The sequence below is a fragment of the Leucoraja erinacea genome, chromosome 4, assembly GCF_028641065.1.
Source record: "Leucoraja erinacea ecotype New England chromosome 4, Leri_hhj_1, whole genome shotgun sequence".
In the NCBI taxonomy this organism is placed as follows: Eukaryota; Metazoa; Chordata; class Chondrichthyes; order Rajiformes; family Rajidae; genus Leucoraja; species Leucoraja erinaceus.
Genome location: NC_073380.1, coordinates 75,374,292 through 75,393,931, shown reverse-complemented (window position 1 = coordinate 75,393,931; position 19,640 = coordinate 75,374,292). Strand labels below are relative to the sequence as shown.

Genomic DNA, 19,640 nt, shown 5'->3' with positions numbered 1-19,640 from the left:
GTGCACCCAAAAGAATATGTTTTGTCCCATTCCTGCGTATGTTCTTTACTTAAAAAATCCAAAGTGTATATGACTGCCCCTCACTCATACTATTGCTACTAAATATTTTTAGAGACATGTTCCCAATGTTGGATGAGTCCAGAACCAGCGGCCACAGTTTATGAATAAGCGGTAAGCAATTTAGAATGGAGATGAGGAAAAACTTTTTTACGCAGAGAGTTATGAGTGTGGAATTCTCTGCCTCAGAAAGCAGTGGAGGCTGGTTCTCTTGATAGTTTCAACAGAGAGTTAGATAGAGCTCTTAAAGATAGCAGAGTCATGGGATATGGGGAAGAAGGCAGGAACGGGGTACTGATTGTGGATGATCAGCCATGATCACATTGAATGGCGGTTCTAGCTCGAAGGGCCAAAAAGCCTACTCCTACACCCATTGTCTATTGTCTATTGTCTATAATATATTCAAAGAAATATGTATCTTCAATTCTTACTTTAAAAAGAAAAATCGAATGATTGCAATATGTACGATAGAGCAACCCTGTCACAATTCACTGCATAAGTAACCCCTTCTATAAATGGTTTGGACACCACAAATGAAACATTATTCTATTTTCGGTGTGATTTTCCATGACTCATAACCACAGGTTAGGAATGCAAGATCAATGAAAACAGTCATTAGCCCAATGGAAGCTGAGGTGGGCTTGACAAACAGGCATGGTACTGATGGGAAAGGTCTTGTCTCCTGGGGAAAGGGCAATCAAACTGAAAAAAAGGCATGAAGTGCTGGAGAAACTCAGCGGGTCAGGCAGTATCTCTGGAGGACATAAACATTTTGGAGTGAGACCCTTTATGAGACTGATTATACGAGGAGGAAAGATGAAAAAGAACCGGGGGCAGAACAAAGACAGAGCTCTTCTCATCTCCTTATCTCAGAGCCTTTTTTCTTTTCATGTCATGTTTGCCCAACTACCTGCCAGTCAAACCCGCCTCACCTGTAACCATCTCTCAGGTATAGGAAGGAACTGCAGATGCTGGTTTAAACTAAAGATGGACACAAAATGCTGGATTAACTTAACATAATAGTTAACATCTCCCATCCGTTCTATCCAGAGATGCTGCCTGTCCCACTGAGTAACTCCAGCATTTTGTGTCTATCTTCCATTTATCACATGCCTGGCTTTGTCCTGGCCACACCTCTGTTCCAGCTTGCTCCCCTTCTACTATCAGTTTGAAGAAGACTCCTGAGCTGAAATGCAGGTTGATGTCCTCCAGAGATGCTGGCTGATTTGTTGATTTACTCCAGCAGTTTATGCAAAATTTCTCATTGTGCCTGTGCCTCACTGTACTCAAGCAATTGGCACTAATCTTGAATTAGAGGTGGCCAGAAATGGCATGGAGTTTGCTTGGACAGGAGCTTCAGAGGATAATCAAGCCAATTGGAGGGCCGAGATACTTTGCATTGGAAAAATGATACGGGAGGCAACTGGGCAGATCAGATGGTTATGAAGTGCAATATTTGTGGGACACGATGGGTTAAGCCTGATGCAGGAGCATGATCGCCCCAATGAGGAGGCCTGCTGCCAGCTACGAGAGTAAGATCATCTCGTCAACGGAAGGTTAGAGGCCCCCGACCGCTGGAGAGAAAGAAGGGAGAGATTGAACTTTCTTTTCGCCTTCCATCACAGTGAGGAATGTGGAGTAGTCACTGTGGTGGATGTTCATGATACAATGTATTTTGTGTGTGCTGTTGCACTTTATTGGTATGACTGTATGGCAAATCAAATTCCGCGTATGTTGCAAAACATTCTTGGCCAATAAAGTATGATGATGATGATGATGATATGATTATGATCACCGTGTTGGCAATAGAACGGTGATGCCGAGACTGCATTGTGTATTGGGTAAGAGAAGGGACAAAGAAGATTGATAAAATATAAGTATGGAGTATATTAGTGGATTTATATTGTCCCATATCATTCAGAAATCCTTGTTATTCAGGAAGCGTTGAAAACGTTTACTCTGGAGCTGATTTGCTTTGAATTTCTCTGCAGTGTTTCAACAGAGTCGCATGGTTGATTATGAAAGTGGGTATGAACATCATGCAAGGAAAGGTTCAGTTAAATTGACCCAAAAACTTCACAAATGACCCAGAAAATGTATTTGATTGTACCTTTACCTCACTGTATTTGTGGTTATGACAAAAAACGTGACTTGATTGGAAAGGTTGCATTTGCATTTCACTCGGTTGTGTGGCTATTTGCATTGTGTGCGGTTGTAAAGACATTGCCTCACAGATATGTAGAAACAAGACCTAATTTCAAGGCATAACCTTTTTGAGAACAATAGAAGTGAAGAAACATATGTCAACAGGAATTGCTTTTGCTCTGATGTATCACCATAACTAAGGTGGAAGTTTAGCAGAATGTTGATCAGGACGCACACATTGGCCACTTAACCACGTTAGCAAAACAATGTGCAGTTTAGCAATTTGTGAGGAAGATGAGAAAAAAACTAGCTAAAGTTGTTTTGCACAAAAAAATTGATATTTATGAGATGTAGGAAGTAATGTATATATAACATAGAAACATAGAAACATAGAAATTAGGTGCAGGAGTAGGCTATTCGGCCCTTCGAGCCTGCACCGCCATTCAATATGATCATGGCTGATCATCCAACTCAGTATCCCGTACCTGCCTTCTCTCCATACCCCCTGATTCCCTTAGCCACAAGGGCCACATCTAACTCCCTCTTAAATATAGCAAATGTAGCATGTAGTGTTATAAAGTCTTATAACGTGCAAACAGGCTATTCGGCCCAACTTGCCCACATCAACCAACATGTCCCATCTACACTAATCCCAATGGCCTTTACACTTGTCCCATATCCCTTTAAACCTATCCCATTCCTGCAGCTGTATAAATGTTTCTTAAATGTTGCGATAGATCCTGCCTCAACTACCTCCTTCGGCAGCTCATTCCTTATATCCACCACCCTTTGTGTAAAAAAGTTATCCTTCAGGTACCTATTAAATCTCACCTTAAACCTTTGTATTTTGGTTCTCAATTCCCCAACTCTGGGCACGTGTCTCTGTAGGTTTATCCAATCTATTCCTCTCATGATTTTGTAAATCTCTATAAGATCACCCCTCATCCTACTGCTCTCCATGGAATAGTCCCAGCCTGCTCAACCTCTCCATGTAATTCAGGCCCTGGAGTCCTGGCAACATCCTCATAAATCTTCGCTATACCCTTTCCAACTTGACAACGTCATTCCCAGAATTGAACACAATACTCTAAATGCAGCCCCACCAATCTTATCCAACTGCAACGTGACTTTCCACCGTCTATACTCAATACTCTGACTGATGAAGGCCAATGTGCCAAAAGCCTTTTTGAACACCCTATCTAGATGTGACACCACTTTCAAGGAACTATGTAACTGCACTCCTAGATCCCTCTGCTCTGCAACACTCCCAAGGGCCCTACCATTCACCGTGTAGGTCCTGCCCTTGTTAGACTTCCAAAAATACAACACATCACAGGATCTACAGAGAAGAATGTGAGAAATTACCCAAATACAGGTGTGGCAAGCTTGTAGCGTCATACCCAAGAAGACTTGAGGCTGTAATCGCTGCCAAAGGTGCCTCATAAAAGTACTGAGTAAAGGGTCTGAATACTTATGTAAATGTGATATTTCAGTTATTTCTTTTTAATTACTTGGCAGAATTTCTAAACGCCTGTTTTCACTTTTATATTATGGGGTATTGTGTGTAGATTGATGTAAAAAAAAATAATTTAATCCATTTTCGAATAAGGCTGTAATGTAACAAAATGGGTAAAAAGTGAAGGGGTCTGAATACTTTCTGAATGCACTGTAGAGTGGATGTGGAGAGGATGTTTCCACGCGGGAGAGTCTAGGCCAAGAGGCCTTAGCCTTAAAGGACGTTCTTTTAGGAAGGAGATGAGGAGGAATTTCTTTCGTCAGAGGGTGATGAATATGTGAAATTCTTTGCCACAGATTGCTATGGAGGCCAAGTCATTGGATATATTTAAGACAGAGATAGATAGATTCTTGATTAGTACAGGTGTCAGAGGTTATGGGGAGAAGGCAGGAGAATGGGGTTGAGAGGGAGAGATAGATCTGCCATCGTTGAATGGGGGAGTAGACCCTATGGGCTGAATGGCCTAATTCCCCTCCTATAACATGAACTTATGAACTTGCATTTTATTTTATTTAAATTTCATTCTTCCACAGAGTTGCAGAGCAGTACTTGTGGAAACCCTGGTGTTCCACATGGAAGTATTGTCCATGGCACGAGCTTTGATGTTGGAGACAAGATCACGTACTCCTGTGTGCATGGTTATATCCTCGATGGACATCCTGAGCTAACCTGCATGGCCAGTTCAGGAAATACTGCGTCATGGGACTTCCCTGTCCCCATTTGTAAGGGTGAGTAAAATGAATGTTCCACAAGGTTTAATTTACGACTCAAAAATCCAATAAGACTATACACTAACATTGCATAATGCTCTTTATCACAGTTTATAGCGCTATTTTATTTTCAAAAAATAAATGTATTCCCTTATAAACAGTGCTTTAGATTGAAATAAATCTTTCCCTAATGATATAAGTATTTTTGCCAGATGTTGCATACCTAGTTAAAATACAGAATTTGAATACTCAATGTAGACTATAGATTAGTCTGCAGAGATTATGTTTTGTTAGATTTGTTACATTTTACAATGTAACAGTAAAAATGTGTAATCAGGGCACATTTCACTACATATATATGATGGTTTCAATCAAGGATCCTATATAAAATTGTAAAATAAAAGTTTTGCGATTAGGAGAATAGTTTTTCATTAGAGATCTTTAATACTGTTTACATTGTATTAAAGAAATACTAAATATTAATAGTTAATGCATAGTAAACTAAAGAATAAATTGTAGCATTTTGGGGAAAGATTACACATATTTTTGCACTTGAGACTAAAATCCAGTATGTCTAGTAGGAATGTAATGTATATATGGCTACATGTATAATTTGAAATAGGGGTTCTTTGCTGAATGGTCTGAATGTTAGGAATGCCTCATGTAAGGATGAACCAAACATGGAAAAGTAATTTTTAGTAATTGCAGTTGAGTAATTCATAACTGTCGTATTTTAAATGCTGGGCCTTGCAACATTGAAAGCCTTGAAATTACTAATTACATAGCCGGTTAATGTTACTTAGAAAGTGTCTGAAACTGTTTGATGAAGGACCACTTACGGAAAAACAAGTTTTATGCCTCTTTATTCTATATTCTATACATTCATCCCAGTAACTAATATTAATTTTAGCTGCTTCTTCTTTCGTGTCCATCTTCCATGTTTCAAACGTTGACATTGCTGTCATCGTCCGTCCTGAAAAGGATGCAAATTTCCAGCGACAATCAGTGGGAGCTATCACTTGTTGCAATAGATGATGGTAGCAGCAGAATTAGCTCAGAATACTTCCAGTTTTCAGCCCCGTGGTGTGGACACTTCTGCTATGGGGCCGTTTTAGCTGCACAGTAAAATGAGAGGGTTGTACTCTGCCTCAAATTCATTAATTCCATTAACTTCTGGCATTCAATGTTTTTGATAAAAATATATTGTTGAAAAGATTTAAGCTGGGAACAATTCAAATACACAATATAGTGAATAATGATTGCAATTGGCTCAGATGTTGTTTATTTTGCCGTATTAAAGGGTGTTGCTCAAGCATCGGGATGAAAATGTAGTTTTTCATGTAGAATGAAGATGAAAAGAAAATGTAGTTTGCTAGATGGCAGCAGAGAGTTCTGAAGGGGAAAGGTTATGTGCCAGTGTGGGATACAATCATGTAAGTGGGCCAATTAGCAATGTTCTTGGGACAGTTGAGGAGAAGGTATCGGTGCCTCTGCATGTGCAAACGTGCACAAAATGTTTGTTGATGTGGTCAGTGTCAACGAGAATTTAAAATAATTTGGAGTCCCCTCACACAAAGGTTGATCCATGCCTTGTGCATGGATGACACTGATCAAAAATCCTGCCTACAATTGGTGCACAAAGTACGATCACATTCAATAATCATAATTTGATAAGAAATCCATCAAAAAGCAGAATGGGATGGAATTTCTAGGCAACTTTTTTTTTTAGATGCAAAAAAATGTTTAAAATAATATTTCAGGATCCTAATTATATAATTATTTTTGTGGTAAGCTGTGGGTAAAGATGAAACACACAGTGAGCAGCTTTTCCACTCTGTGGGAACCTCTTTTATTATCTGGCCAGCAGAGGGAGATTATAATGCGGTTATAACCCCTCTCAACAAAAAATTGTCTCTTTAATTTTTCATTTCTAAAATGTCTTTAAACTAATTTAAAAATACAGCATTTTGTTCTTTGTTTTCTGATTGTGAAACTTTGTAACTGTGATTAGCTGCTTAGCCGCTGAATGTTATCAAATCTGCTGCAAGCCCAGAACCCCATTTTACAGGCCTGACAGCAACCAACTGTAAAGAGTTTACACCTAAATATCACCATAGCCTTGATGTTCTATTAATACAATAGACAATAGGTGCAGGAGTAGGCCATTCGGCCCTACAAGCCAGCACCATCATACAATGTGATCATGGCTGATTATCCCCAATCAGTACCCCATTCCTGCCTTCTCCCCATATCCCCTGACTCCGCTATCTTCAAGAGCCCTATATTGCTCTCTCTTGAAAGTATCCAGAGAACTGGCCTCCACCGCCCTCTGAGGCAGAGATTTACACAGACTCACAACTCTCTGTGTAAATAAGTGTTTTCTTATCTCCTTTCTAAATGGCTTACCTTATTTTTAAACTATGGCCCCTGGTTCTGGACTCCCCCAACATCGTGAACATGTTTCCTGCCTCTAACATGTCCAAACCCTTATTAATCTTATATGTTTCAATGAGATCCTCTCCCATCCTTCTAAATTCCAGAGTGTACAAGCCCAGTCGCTGCATTCTCTCAGCATATGACAGTCCTGCCATCCCGGGAATTAACCTTCTAACAATAATATGTGTAGTCCACGATGGAAGCTTGCTCATTGAATCCATGGATAGGATAGGTTTGGAGGGGTATGGACCAAGTGCAGGCACATGGGACTAGCATAGCTGAGAAGTGTTGGTCGGTGTGGGCAAGTTGGGCCGATGGGTCTGTTTCCACACTGTAACAATCTATGAATCTATGAATACAGTTTGGTACTTAAGGCATCGGAGCAAAGTTGCAATTCGACTCGAGCTCACCAAGCGTACTGGCACAAAATTTACTTGTACAGGTACATGTGTGGTCACAGACACTGCTTGCCGGCATATGCAGAAGTTGACTTTGAATTGTGAGGCCTATTTTGGTGATCCTCAAAGGGTTCCTGCCTAAGCAGGTCCCACTCCATGCAGTGAAATGCGCTCAATTTTACAGATGTTCTCTTTGCTGAAGGACAATTGCGGCACCCGTCCACGCCAGCGATAGAGTGAGTGGACTAAATGCCCTGGCGCATGATGCAATTTTATAGTGGTGGGGCACATATTGGTCCATCACACATTGGACATCTAAAGTATCTTCCAGTGTCTTTGATGTCAGCAGCAAGCATCATTACTTCATTGATAACATCAAATTCTAAACTATCACATGCAGCTGTGCTACTTATTTCTATTTTCAGAAAAGGTTCACTTTGTGCTTTCAAAATGAATAATTTGCATGCTTTTGCACTGTTTTGCATCCTCCTAAGTGTCATTTAATTTGGTGTTCGTAAAGACATTTAGAGATGATGTTGCAGCCGATTAAGAGAAATTATACTTGTTAAGTCTAATGACAACCTAGATCTGTGTCACCGAGCAAACAATTGTTTCATAAAGTAGAAATTAAATTAGTTAATCATGCTCTCATCATAACCAAAATTATTTAGTCAAATGGTATAATTACATAATTGTTCTCGTTATTTTTTTCATCTAAGTGTTTTGTTTTGTGAAGAATGATCACTGGACATGGCTATTCTCCCATAACTTTACATTTTCTGCCAACTGGATATTTATTTTGCAAATTGGACGACACCAGTAATATCTATCACAACACTCCAAAGTCTTCACAGAAAATTATGTCTAAGAGATCACAAACTGTTGCAATAATATTGGTGAGAAGTACTAGATTACCCTTTGTTTTTATAGTAGTTTTTCCTCTGCAGAGTTTTTCATTTTGGAAGCCGCACAATTGAAAGAGAAAATATTTAGTTTAGCTTAGAGATACAGCGTGGAAACAGGCCCCTCGGCCCATCGAGTCCACACGGACTAGCGATTCCCGCACATTAATACTGCCCTACACACACTAGGGACAATTTTACATTTACACCAAGCCAACTAACCTAAAAACCTGTACGTCTTTGGAGTGTGGGAGGAAACTGAAGATCCTGTAAAAAACGTACACTGGTCACTGGGAGAAAGTACAAACTCCGTACAGAAAAGCATCCGTAGTCAGGATTGAACACAGGTTTCTGGTGCTCTAAGGCAATAGCTCTGCCGCTGCGCCACTGTGCCACCCAATGTAAATGTAAAGCTATTCAATAAGTATGAAATACATTTTAAATTGTATATAAACTTTAGTTATGACTGCTGCAAAAATAACTAATCGTTTGATTACTTGCTCTGTAGGTACGATCAAAAATTAGACTCACTACAGCTAAACTGTATTCATGGAATTATTTATGGAATTCCCTGCCACAGAGGGCAGTGGAGGCCAAGTCACTGGATGGATTTAAGAGAGAGTTAGATAGAGCTCTAGGGGCTAGTGGAGTCAAGGGATATGGGGAGAAGACAGGCACGGGTTATTGATAGGGGACGATCAGCCATAATCACAATTAATGTCTCGAAGGGCCGAAAGGCCTCCTCCTGCACCTATTTTCTATGTTTCTATGTTTCTATAAACTGACCTTTCAAATTTTGCTTTATCGTGGTTAATTTATGCAGAACTACCTCTCTGTAAAAATGCTAAGATTTAAATTACTTTAAAATTGTACCAAACCATCAATGGGCCTAAAACAAGATTTCAGTGATTGTCTAAGTTATGTTAAATATATATTAATACCAAACACTCAAAGGGTGTAGTCCCAGTCTCCCATGATACTTTGGCAGATTGAGACAAAAGCCGGATTTTCCAAATCGGGTTTTATTCACCAATGATTTGCCGACAACGTGTCCAACAATTGCCAATAAACAGAATGAACCACAATGGTGGTCTCCAAACAACTGAATGGGCACAGCCCAGGAATCGCGCAAAAACACGACCGCTCCCAGAGTCATGTGTGTGCGGAACCCAACTGCAGGGTTCGATACTTGCGAGCACCAGCAGGTGCTGCTACAATACCTCATTGGGGCCCGTGAACATTTTTTATGTATGTAGTTTATCTTTAGCTGTAACACTACAGCAATTTATTATGAACTTTGATTATTTATTACCAATGCAATACCTGCAGTACTTGTGTATAATTGGATTGGATAGCACACAAAACAAAGTTTTGCACTGTACCTTGGTGCACGTGACAATAATAAACAAATACCAATGATAAAAGTTTCTATATCAATAGTCAAATAACCAGATTGTTTAACTTCAAGATGATGCTTAAATCATTACAGTTATTTTGTTTGAAGTAGGGCCTGTGCAAAGTACTATTGATACAGAGTCATTGTATATCATAACAAGTACTTTAATCTGGATACATACAGAGACCATCGAAATGCCTACTGCAGGCTCGGAGTCATGTCGAACAGGGCTGCCCACATTCCACCAGGTGGTAGTGTGGAAACCTGACATAGATTATGGATCAGGTCAGCAGCAAAACCAGACACAGATCAAATCAGCAATCCTGTTTGATTTACAGGGCCAGGCACAGATATTGGATCAGGATACTGGATACATGCAAAATGAACAATTTAATACAAGAGCTGATAAAAAACAAAGAAGCTATTGTCACATCTTCAAAGCCAATTTCTTCTTTGTTAGAACATTAAAACATTACAGCATAAGCCCTATGGCCCACAATGTCTGCGCCAAGCATGATCCCAAGTTCATCTCCTCTGCATGCGTGTGATCCACATCTCTCCATTCCTTGCATTTCCATTTGCCTATCTTGAAGTCTCTTAAACCTCACTGTTTTATCTACTTCCATCACTACTTGCATCACATTTCTGACACCTACCTTATTCTGTATAAAATGCCCCACACATCTCCTTTATATTTCCCCCTCTGACTTTATAGCTATGCCTCTAGTCTATGACATTCCCATGTGGAAAAAAAGGTTCAGTCTACACTTATTATGCCTCTCATAATTTACAAACTTTTATCAGGTCTCCCCACAACCTCCGATGCTCCAGATAAAACAATAAGAGTTTGTCCAACCTCTTGTTATAGATAATACTCTCTAGTCCAGGCAACATTCTAGTAAACCTCATCTGCACCCCATCCAAACCCTGCACATCCTTGGACCACAACCTCAAGGGGTCCAAATGACAATTAAATTGTATCTTGAATCTTGTATCTTCCTATGTAAAAACATGGAACAGCAGATGCTGGTTTTACCAAGGAAAGACACAAAGTGCTGGAGCAACTCAGCGGGTCAGGCAGCATCCTTGGAAAACAAGGATAGAAGACATTTTGGGTTGGGACCATTCTGACGGTGTTGTTCTCCTGGAAAGAACATTTTCGCTAGAGATGTTTCCTGGCCAGCTGAGTAATTCTAGCATTTGTGTCTATACACTCTGGAGTGTGGCGGCGCCTAATGACAGCGGCTCGACTGCAGTCCATCTGTCTTTTTTTCATTTTTGTCTAGTTAAATGTATGTTTTTGATTCTAGTTTTTATTATTTTTTAGCTGTGTATATGTAGGGGGTGCGGTGGGGGGGAGGAACCGTATAATTTTCTTCCCTCTACGGGGACCCGACATTTTCCCTGTGGGGTCTCCGATGTCGTTGGGCCTAACATCGTGGAGCCGGCGGGGCGGCTTCTGGCCGGAACCAGCCTGAGGGCACCAGTCGCGGAGCCTGCGGACTTTGGAACGGGAAGAGCTTTGGTGGCGCGGGGCTGCAACCCAACTTCGGAGCTTCGGAGGCTCCAGCCGCTGGCCTGGTGGGCAGGAACATCGGGAGCTCGCAGGTCCCTGGTGGGAGACCGCTTTTCAGAGCTCCTCCTACTTCTTCCACCGGAATCGCGGTGTTTAAATGACACGGAGCTGGGCCCAACTTCGCCCGGCGCGGTTTTTAAACGGCTGCGGGACTTACCATTGCCCACTGGGAGCTTTAACATCGAGAGCCCCAATCGCCTCGACGTTGCAGTTGGACTGCTAGACCGCAGGAGAAGAACAAAGGGAAGAGATAAGACTTTTGCCTTCCATCACAGTGAGGAGGTGTTGGAGATTCACTGTGATGGATGTTTGTGTAAATTGTGTTAAGTGTGGGTATTGTTTTCTTTTGTAATGTTAAGACTGTAGAAATGCAAATTTGTTCAAACCAAGCTGTTTGAATGACAATAAAAGGCATTCTTATCTATTCTATTCTATACATCCTTCCTAAAGGAGAAACCAGAACTGCACAAAATGCGGCATAACCAAAGTTTTATAACAATGTAACATTCTTTCATGACTTTATAATTCACGCCTCAAGATATGAATGCACACCATACTACCTATTTACCACTCTATCCACTTGTGTTGCCAATTTCAGGGACTATGCTTATTAATATATTGTGTGCTTGTTGATTTACTGGATCGTCCAGTACCAAATCTTATGAGAGTTCAAATTTGTCAATGTTGGCTGGTTTTGCAGAAATGTGGGACTGTGATGCTGGCAAGCTTCAAACAGCATCACCAGCTCCCAGTCATGGGTGTTCCAGATACAATTCCATCACAGGAAGAGGGCAAAGACCCGTCATTAACACTGGGAAAGAGACAAAAGAAGCTTGTTAAGGGATAGCGACAAATAGTTGGAGACAGCTGCAGTTTGGGTGCAACTCAAGATGAAAGCTTTTTTTTTAACCATATAAAATGCAAACATTTTGTTAACTGCTGGCATCCACCTTTGGGCACCTTGAACCTGGCATTCATTATACACTCAATGCAAGCTCATTATCTTTGAAGAAATCTAAAGTTATAGTTAGGCTCCTAATTATTTCCACTACCATGTACTTTCTATGAGGAACCTGAGCTCATCTACTTAACATAGGTAGGGGAAGTCTCTGTAGAACTAGATGACCATGAGAAAATGAAAACACAAGAAATTGCAAATGCTGTCATCTTGAACATGTATTTAATGATTGCTCTTTATTTAGTGGCTGTGCCTAAAATGAGAACTCTTCATTATTTTGTTTGTAAATTATAACGAGTTCCCAACACATAAGACCATTTATTTTTTTCAAAATCTAAACCCAAACTCTCAATTTGTACACACTATGAACATTTTGAGCCACTCTAAGAATGATCCATTAAAATTTCCTTGGTGATTAATCTTTTTCAACTAATAACACGCAATCATCCACAGAGATTGCTGAACTAAAATGGGGTGAGATATGAAGCATATGCCCAGTGCAAATTTGGCATATGTCACACTATGTGTTAAGATATAACACGTAGATTGGGTAGACTGAGATCTCTCACCAAGCAGTTACATCTTGAATAGTTAAGTCTTGAAATACTTAACAGTTTAGTTTCGAGATGCAGCATGGACACAGGCCCTTCGGCCCAGTGAATCTGTGCTGACCAGCAATCCCCGCACCTTAACACTATCGCACACACACTCGGGATAGTTTACAATTATCCAAAGCCAATTAACCTACAGGTTAAACCTACAGACGTTAAACTTGTACGTCTTTAGAGTGAGAGGAAACCAGAGCTCCTGGAGAAAACCCAAGCAGGTCATGGGGAACACGTGCAAACTCCATACAGACAAGCACCCGTAATCTACTGCTGTGCCACTCTATACACTTTTTACCTGAAAGGAATAGAATGTGACTGGTGATGCTGCATAATGAGGGTTTCGTTGCCATAAATCTCCCCATTTATCATGACCAATGTTGCAGCAAAACTGAATTATATGAAAATGGCATTTGTTCACCTACTTTTATAACACAATATTGAGTTTTGCACTTCACTTTATGTTTCTGTTTATATGTATGTAATTGGCTGATATGTAATAGTCATATAGGTGCCAAATCACAATAAATTGACAACACAGTGATTAATATTTCATAAACAGGCTTGAAATTCAGCACTTGAGAAGTTCCAAAAACTGCCAAACTCTTAAAAGAGAAATATTGTGGTAAGGAACTGCAGATGCTGGTTTAAATCGAAGATAAACACAAAATGCTGGAGTAACTAAGAAGGACAGGCAGCATCTTTAGATTGTATTGTATTGTATTGTATTGTATTGTATTGTATATCTTTATTGTCATTTTCCCAAGTACTCACATACCCAGAGGAAACAAAAAAACTTTGCTCACCCAGTGTCCATTCAGTGTGCAGTAAAAATAAATAGAATTAAAATACATATATCATGAACAAATTAACACTCTACTCTCTACTAAACATCAACAGACGTTCCGATCGGCAGCGGCACAACAGTGGCTCTGCTGCAGTGTGTCCAGGTTGATGGTTGGTGCGCGATACTTTGGCAATACTTTGGCAGGGGGCAAAGTCCGTTTATCACTTATAGCCTGCGGGAAGAAGCTGAGGAGCATCCTGCTGGTTTTGCAGCTAATGCTCCTGCACCTCTTCCCAGATGGCAGGATGGAGAATATGTGATGCTATGGGTGGTAGGGGTCTTTGATGATGGAGATGGCTCTGCTGATAGATCTCTTCCTGTATATGTCCAGCTGGAAAGGGAGTGGAGCACCAATAATCCTGCTGGCGGTCTTCACAATCCTGTCTAGTTGGTGCCGTTCGTATGCCTTGCAGCTCCCGAACCAGGAAATGATGCCGCAGGTTAATGTGCTCTCGATTGTCCCCTTATAAAAAGTTTGTATGTGTGTAGTGGGGAGACCTGCTTTACGTAGTCTTCGGAGAGGGTATAGTCGCTGCAGGGCTCTCTTGACCAGTGCTGTGGTGTTGGTCGTGGACGTCAGGTCATCTGACAGGTGGAGTCCTAGGAACTTCATGCTGCTGACCCTTTCCACATCAGCTCCATTGATGTGCAGAGGTGTATGGTGTTGTTTTCCTGCCCTCCTGAAGTCAACCACCATCTCCTTAGTTTTTCCCATGTTGAGAATGAGGTTGTGGGATTTGCACCATCCTGTGAGCAGCTCTACCTCCATCCTGTACGCCGACTCATCATTGATAGAAGGAATGTGTGACATTTCGGGTCGAGACCCTTCTTCACACTAAAATCATGGGAGAGAGGGATACAGAGATAAGGAAGTGTAAGGCATGAAAACGAGACAGGGGATGAAGCTCATGGAAAATGCAGAATAGATCATTGTTAGCTAGGAGATGGTCACAACAAAATAAACAGAGATAAAATGTAAACAAGGACAGTCAGGCTAGTCGGAGAACTGGGAAGGGGGAGAGATTTAGGGAGAGGGATGGAAAAGGTTACTTGAAGTTGGAGAAGTCAATATTCATACTGCTGGGATGCAAGCTGCCCAAACATAATGTGAGATGCTGTTCCTCCAATTTGCGTTGGGCCTCACTCTGACAATGGAGGAGGCCCAAGACAGAATGTCAGTGTGGAAATAGGAGAGGGAGAAAGTGTTTAGCAACCCGGAGATCAGGCAGATTTAGGCAAACTGAGCGGAGTTGTTCAGCGAAACGATTGCTGAGCCTGCGCTGGTCTTGCCAATACATAGGAGACCACACCTGTAACAGCAGACAGAGTAGATGAGGTTGGAGGAGGTGCAAGTGAACCTCTGCCTCATCTGAAAAGATTCGCATTAGTCACCAGCCACATAAAAAGGGGAAACAACATATCTGGTCAAAATGTATTTTGGACATGTTGTCACCAACATCACATTCACTCATCAGCTTTGGTATTTTTTTTAGATGCTTCTTTGGAAAGTCCAGTAACTGAATTTATGTTGTTCCCAATGGGCATAGATTTAATATCTGAAACTTGCTATAATCACATATGTCTTTAGTTCCCAACTTTCTGCAAGATGAATATGTCCATAAACTGGAAAACAACTTGTGGCATTCACCGGAATGTTAAACAACTGCACACATGAGACAATAGACAATAGACAATAGACAATAGGTGCAGGAGTAGGCCTTTCGGCCCTTCGAGCCAGCACCGCCATTCACTGTGATCATTGCTGATCATCCACAATCAGTACCCCGTTACAGCCTTCTCCCCATATCCTCTGACTCCGCTATCTTTAAGAGCCCTATCTAGCTTTCCCTTGAAAGTATACAGGGAACCGGCCTCCACCGCCCTCCGAGGCAGAGAATTCCACAGACTCACAACTCTCTGTGAGAAAAAGTGTTTCCTCGTCTCCATTCTGTAGGGCTTACCCCTTATTCTGAAACTGTGGCCCCTGCTTCTGGACTCCCCCAACATCGGGAACATGTTTCCTGCCTCTAGCGTGTCCAAACCCTTAAGAATCTTATATGTTTCAATAAGATACCCTCTCATCCTAAACTCCAGAGTGTGCAAGCCCAGCTGCACCATTCTCTCAGCATTTGACAGCCCCGCCATCCTGGGAATTAACCTTGTAAACCTACACTGCACTCCCTCAATAGCAAGAATGTCCTTCCTCAAATTACGGGACCAAAACTGCACACAATACTCCACTGTGGTCTCACTAGGGCCCTGTACAACCGCAGAAGGACCTCTTTGACTCCCCTTGTTATAAAGGCTAATTTGCCATTTGCCATTTGCTTTCTTCACAGCCTGCTTACTTTCATAGACTGTTGAACAAGGACCCCCAGATCCCGTTGTACTTTCCCTTTTCCCAACTTGACGCCATTTAGATAGTAATCTGCCTTCCTGTTTTTGCTACCTATGTGAAGACTTAAGCCAATTTGGAAATTAGCCACGAACACTGGAACTTTAAAAAAATGCTGACATTCTTTGATTACCATGAGAGAGAGAGAGAGAGTGGAGATATGTTTTGGGATCAGCATTGAGCAGGAACGATCAGGTGTGTGGGCAGATGGATGTCAATGAAAGGGAGGGAGAGAAAAAAACTTACAGAACCAGATCAAAGCAGAAAGGAGCCGTAAAGAGAGGCAAGTATACATGGAGAAAAGCAATGGCATTTCTTATTTGATCAATTGTAATTTGAGTAAACCCTATCATGCAGTAAACAAAATACTATTAAACAAATGTCCTTGTGGGGTAAATGTCAACCATATGCCTCTTATACTGTTAGCTTTGTTTTAGTTTAAATCAACATTTCAGTTTTAATCAACAGTTTGGATTGCAATATTTGGCTTCTGTTCACTCAGCCTGCCTCAAGCTGTAGCAGGTTCCCAATTGATGACAAACAGCTTGCTGTACAATTGGCAGACAGTGAATTCAATAACACTGTATATAAAAGTGGGTTCACATTAAATTGCTCATGAGCAGAGCACATGTTAACAGCACAGATAGCTATTGTGGTAACCAGCTGGAAGCAGCTTTCATTCATAAGCAGGCTGTTGGTTACAAAATCCAGTCTTTTGAAAATGAATTGCTCAGTTAAGAAGTAATGTATATTATATAGGATATTTAAGAGCAGCACAAAGCAACTTGCAGCAGATAAGGTGGATGTGGCATACTGTATCTTATTTCCCGTGACCTGCCTGCAGTATTCACTGGCATTCATTCCTCCCCTCCAGCTCTGTAAAAATGAAGAGTGTACCTTCAACAAAGATTGAAGACAATTCAAGATTGTGGCTGAGAAAACAAATGAAGGAACTTTTCTTTAAGGGCATGTCCCACTTACACGTTTTTTTTGGCTACTTGCCGGCACCCGTCATAGTCGCAGCAGGTTGCCGAAAAATTTCAACATGTTGAAAATCCAGCGGCAACCAGTAAAAAGTACGACTATTTGGGCGACTACTCACCACCAAACAGGCGTCACCCCGTGACATGTCACGTCAGTGGGACAGGCCCTTTTAGGCACAATTGCACCAAAACGGTTTTCCCGACAATTAATTGCAAAGGAAGTTTGGCTAATTTAAAATATTGTGTGCCTTCATCATCATTGCTAGTCCACCATCTATGTTTGGAGTGCTGATGTATTTATTGCCTCAAATGACAAAACCTGTTCCAAGTTAAAACCTGGGGCAAATGCATGTGAATTTATGTGAAGAAGTATTTATTGTTAGTTTGAATTAATAATTCCCTCTACTGAGATACTACAACCCTAAACCTATTGATAACCTTATTGATATCACCTTTACATTTATACCATGCTAATTAACCTACAAACCTGCACGTCTTTGGAGTGTGGGAGGAAACCGAAGATCTCAGAGAAAACCCATGCAGTCACGGGGAGAACGTACAAACTCCGTACCAATAGCACTTGCAGTCGGGATCGAACCCGGGTCTCTTGCGCTGTAAGGCGGCAACTCTACCGCTGTGCCACCGTGCCACTTACATTATTTATATATATTTAGGCATGCCCACTTTTCACTGCATGCCCAGCAACTGCACTCAAACAACACAAAGCAAATGTGTTTGCATTGAATCATATAATGCTTCTTTCCTTAGAAATGAGTGTTGCCAACAAAGTACCAGGAACAGTAGGACCATAAAACACCCAGTGTAAATTAAGTTTTAAGATCTCTGTCTTAAAGCAAGGTAATGGAATCTGTCATATATGAAGCATTCTCTTACACGTTTTATTAAGCATAAAATCAAAGGGCTGAATGCTGCTCATTTGCTGACAGTTTATATTTTAACGGGAAGAATAATAAACTTAAAATCAGCTGATAATCTATGGTGAAATTTCCCACACTGTTATAGAGTAATATTGACCTCAGCAACAAGGATATTGTAATAAATTACCAGCACCTCCAACCACTGACTGCAAGTAAAACGTTAATATATCTATCAGTGTGTTCAGCAGAGTGAAGGTGGCCATATCACATAAATATACTTCTTTAGAAGATTGAGGAGAATAGGTATATCCCTGGATAGTCTATGGAGCGTCTACAGGTATGTGGTAGAGATTACAGTATACTGACTAGTTCAGTAACTCAAATGGGCCTGGCCCATTCAGGCAATTTTTTCATCTACTGCCGGCGACTGTTATAGTCGTAGCAGGTCGCCGAAAAACCGGCGACTGGACTAATGGGCCTGTCCCATTTAGGTGATTTTTTAGGTGAATGCCAGTGACTACGACATTGAAATTCACCAAAGTCTGCACCAGCGACAACCTACGTTACCTGGCGACAACCTACGTCACCTGGCAACAACCTACAACACCTGGTGTCAGCATACAACATCCTGTCGACAGCCAACGACATCCTGGTGACAACCTACATCAACTTGGCGACTACCTACGACAGCCCCTACATCAAACTACACTAATTTGGCGTCATACCCAAGGTTGCCACCGTAATCAAAAAATTTTCAACATGTTAAAAATATTTTGGTGACCAGAAAGACGCTACGATTCTTTGGCCGACTGAGGAGACTACTCACGACCATGCAGGCGAGACCCCTGGGACCACCGGCGACCATGTGGCGACTGCATAGTCTCCTGCAGTCACCTAAAAAGTTGCCTAAGTGGGACAGACCCATAATACCAAGGAAGCTGCAGAAAGTTGTAGACATTGCCCAATCCATCATGACTACTGTCCTCCCCACCATCGACAGGAGGTGCTGCTTCAAAAAGGGAGCTTATATCATCAAAGACTCACAGCACCTTGCCCACACTCTCATCTCTCTACCACCACCAGGTAGAAGGTTCGAGAGAGTGAAAACTGTGACGTCCAGATTCAAGAATAGTTTCTTCATAGCAATTACCATATTCTTGAAAACTGCACAACTCTAACCACAATTCTATCCCAGCAACTATGATTTATCGTTTCAGTTGCACTAGACAATGGATTTTGCACTATTATACTATAATGTGGTATGAATGATTAATCTATTGTATTATTGATTATTGTATATTGATTAATCTTGCCTTGCATGGGTTACTAGATGAGGTCTGCAAATTATGGGTCTGTCCCACTTACGCGACTTTTTAGGCGACTACAGGAGACTATGAGATTGCCACAAGGCCGCCACAAGGTCGCCACATGTTCACCGGAGGTTGCCAGGGTGTCACCTGCATGGTGGTGAGTAGCTCCTGCATTCTTGTAACTAGTCGCGGCTCCATTCTGGTTGCTGCTAATTTATCATCATTTTGAAATATTAGCGGTGACCAGAATTTTGACGCCATGGAGAGTAGCGAGAATTCCCGTGACGTAGGTGCAGTGATAGCGAATCGCCAGGAGGTCGTAGGTTCTTGTAGTTTCTCGTAGGCTGCCACCGGTGAATTTCATTGGCTCATTTGGAGAAAATAAACGTAAACAGTAGTTTTCAGAACCAAGGATAACCGACCGGTAATGTTAATGTCCGCCGAGCTTCACAACCATGGTTTCTTAAAAGTTGTCTCCACTCCTTCTCACCACCCCTTCTCCCCTACTCCCCCCTCTTTTAAAGGACT

General features: G+C 41.4%; 1 protein-coding gene across 1 annotated transcript in view; it reads left to right on the top strand.

Moving 5' to 3' along the window:
• Positions 1 to 4,043: 4,043 nt before the first annotated feature.
• The window catches only part of LOC129696551 (CUB and sushi domain-containing protein 3-like), a 384,242-nt gene continuing 368,645 nt past the window's right edge, over positions 4,044 to 19,640 (top strand). Inside the window, exon 1 of the mRNA XM_055634575.1 lies at positions 4,044 to 4,446. Within this exon, the coding sequence (XP_055490550.1) occupies positions 4,209 to 4,446 (238 nt within the window). The 5' untranslated portion in view covers positions 4,044 to 4,208. The remainder of the gene's footprint in view (positions 4,447 to 19,640) is intronic.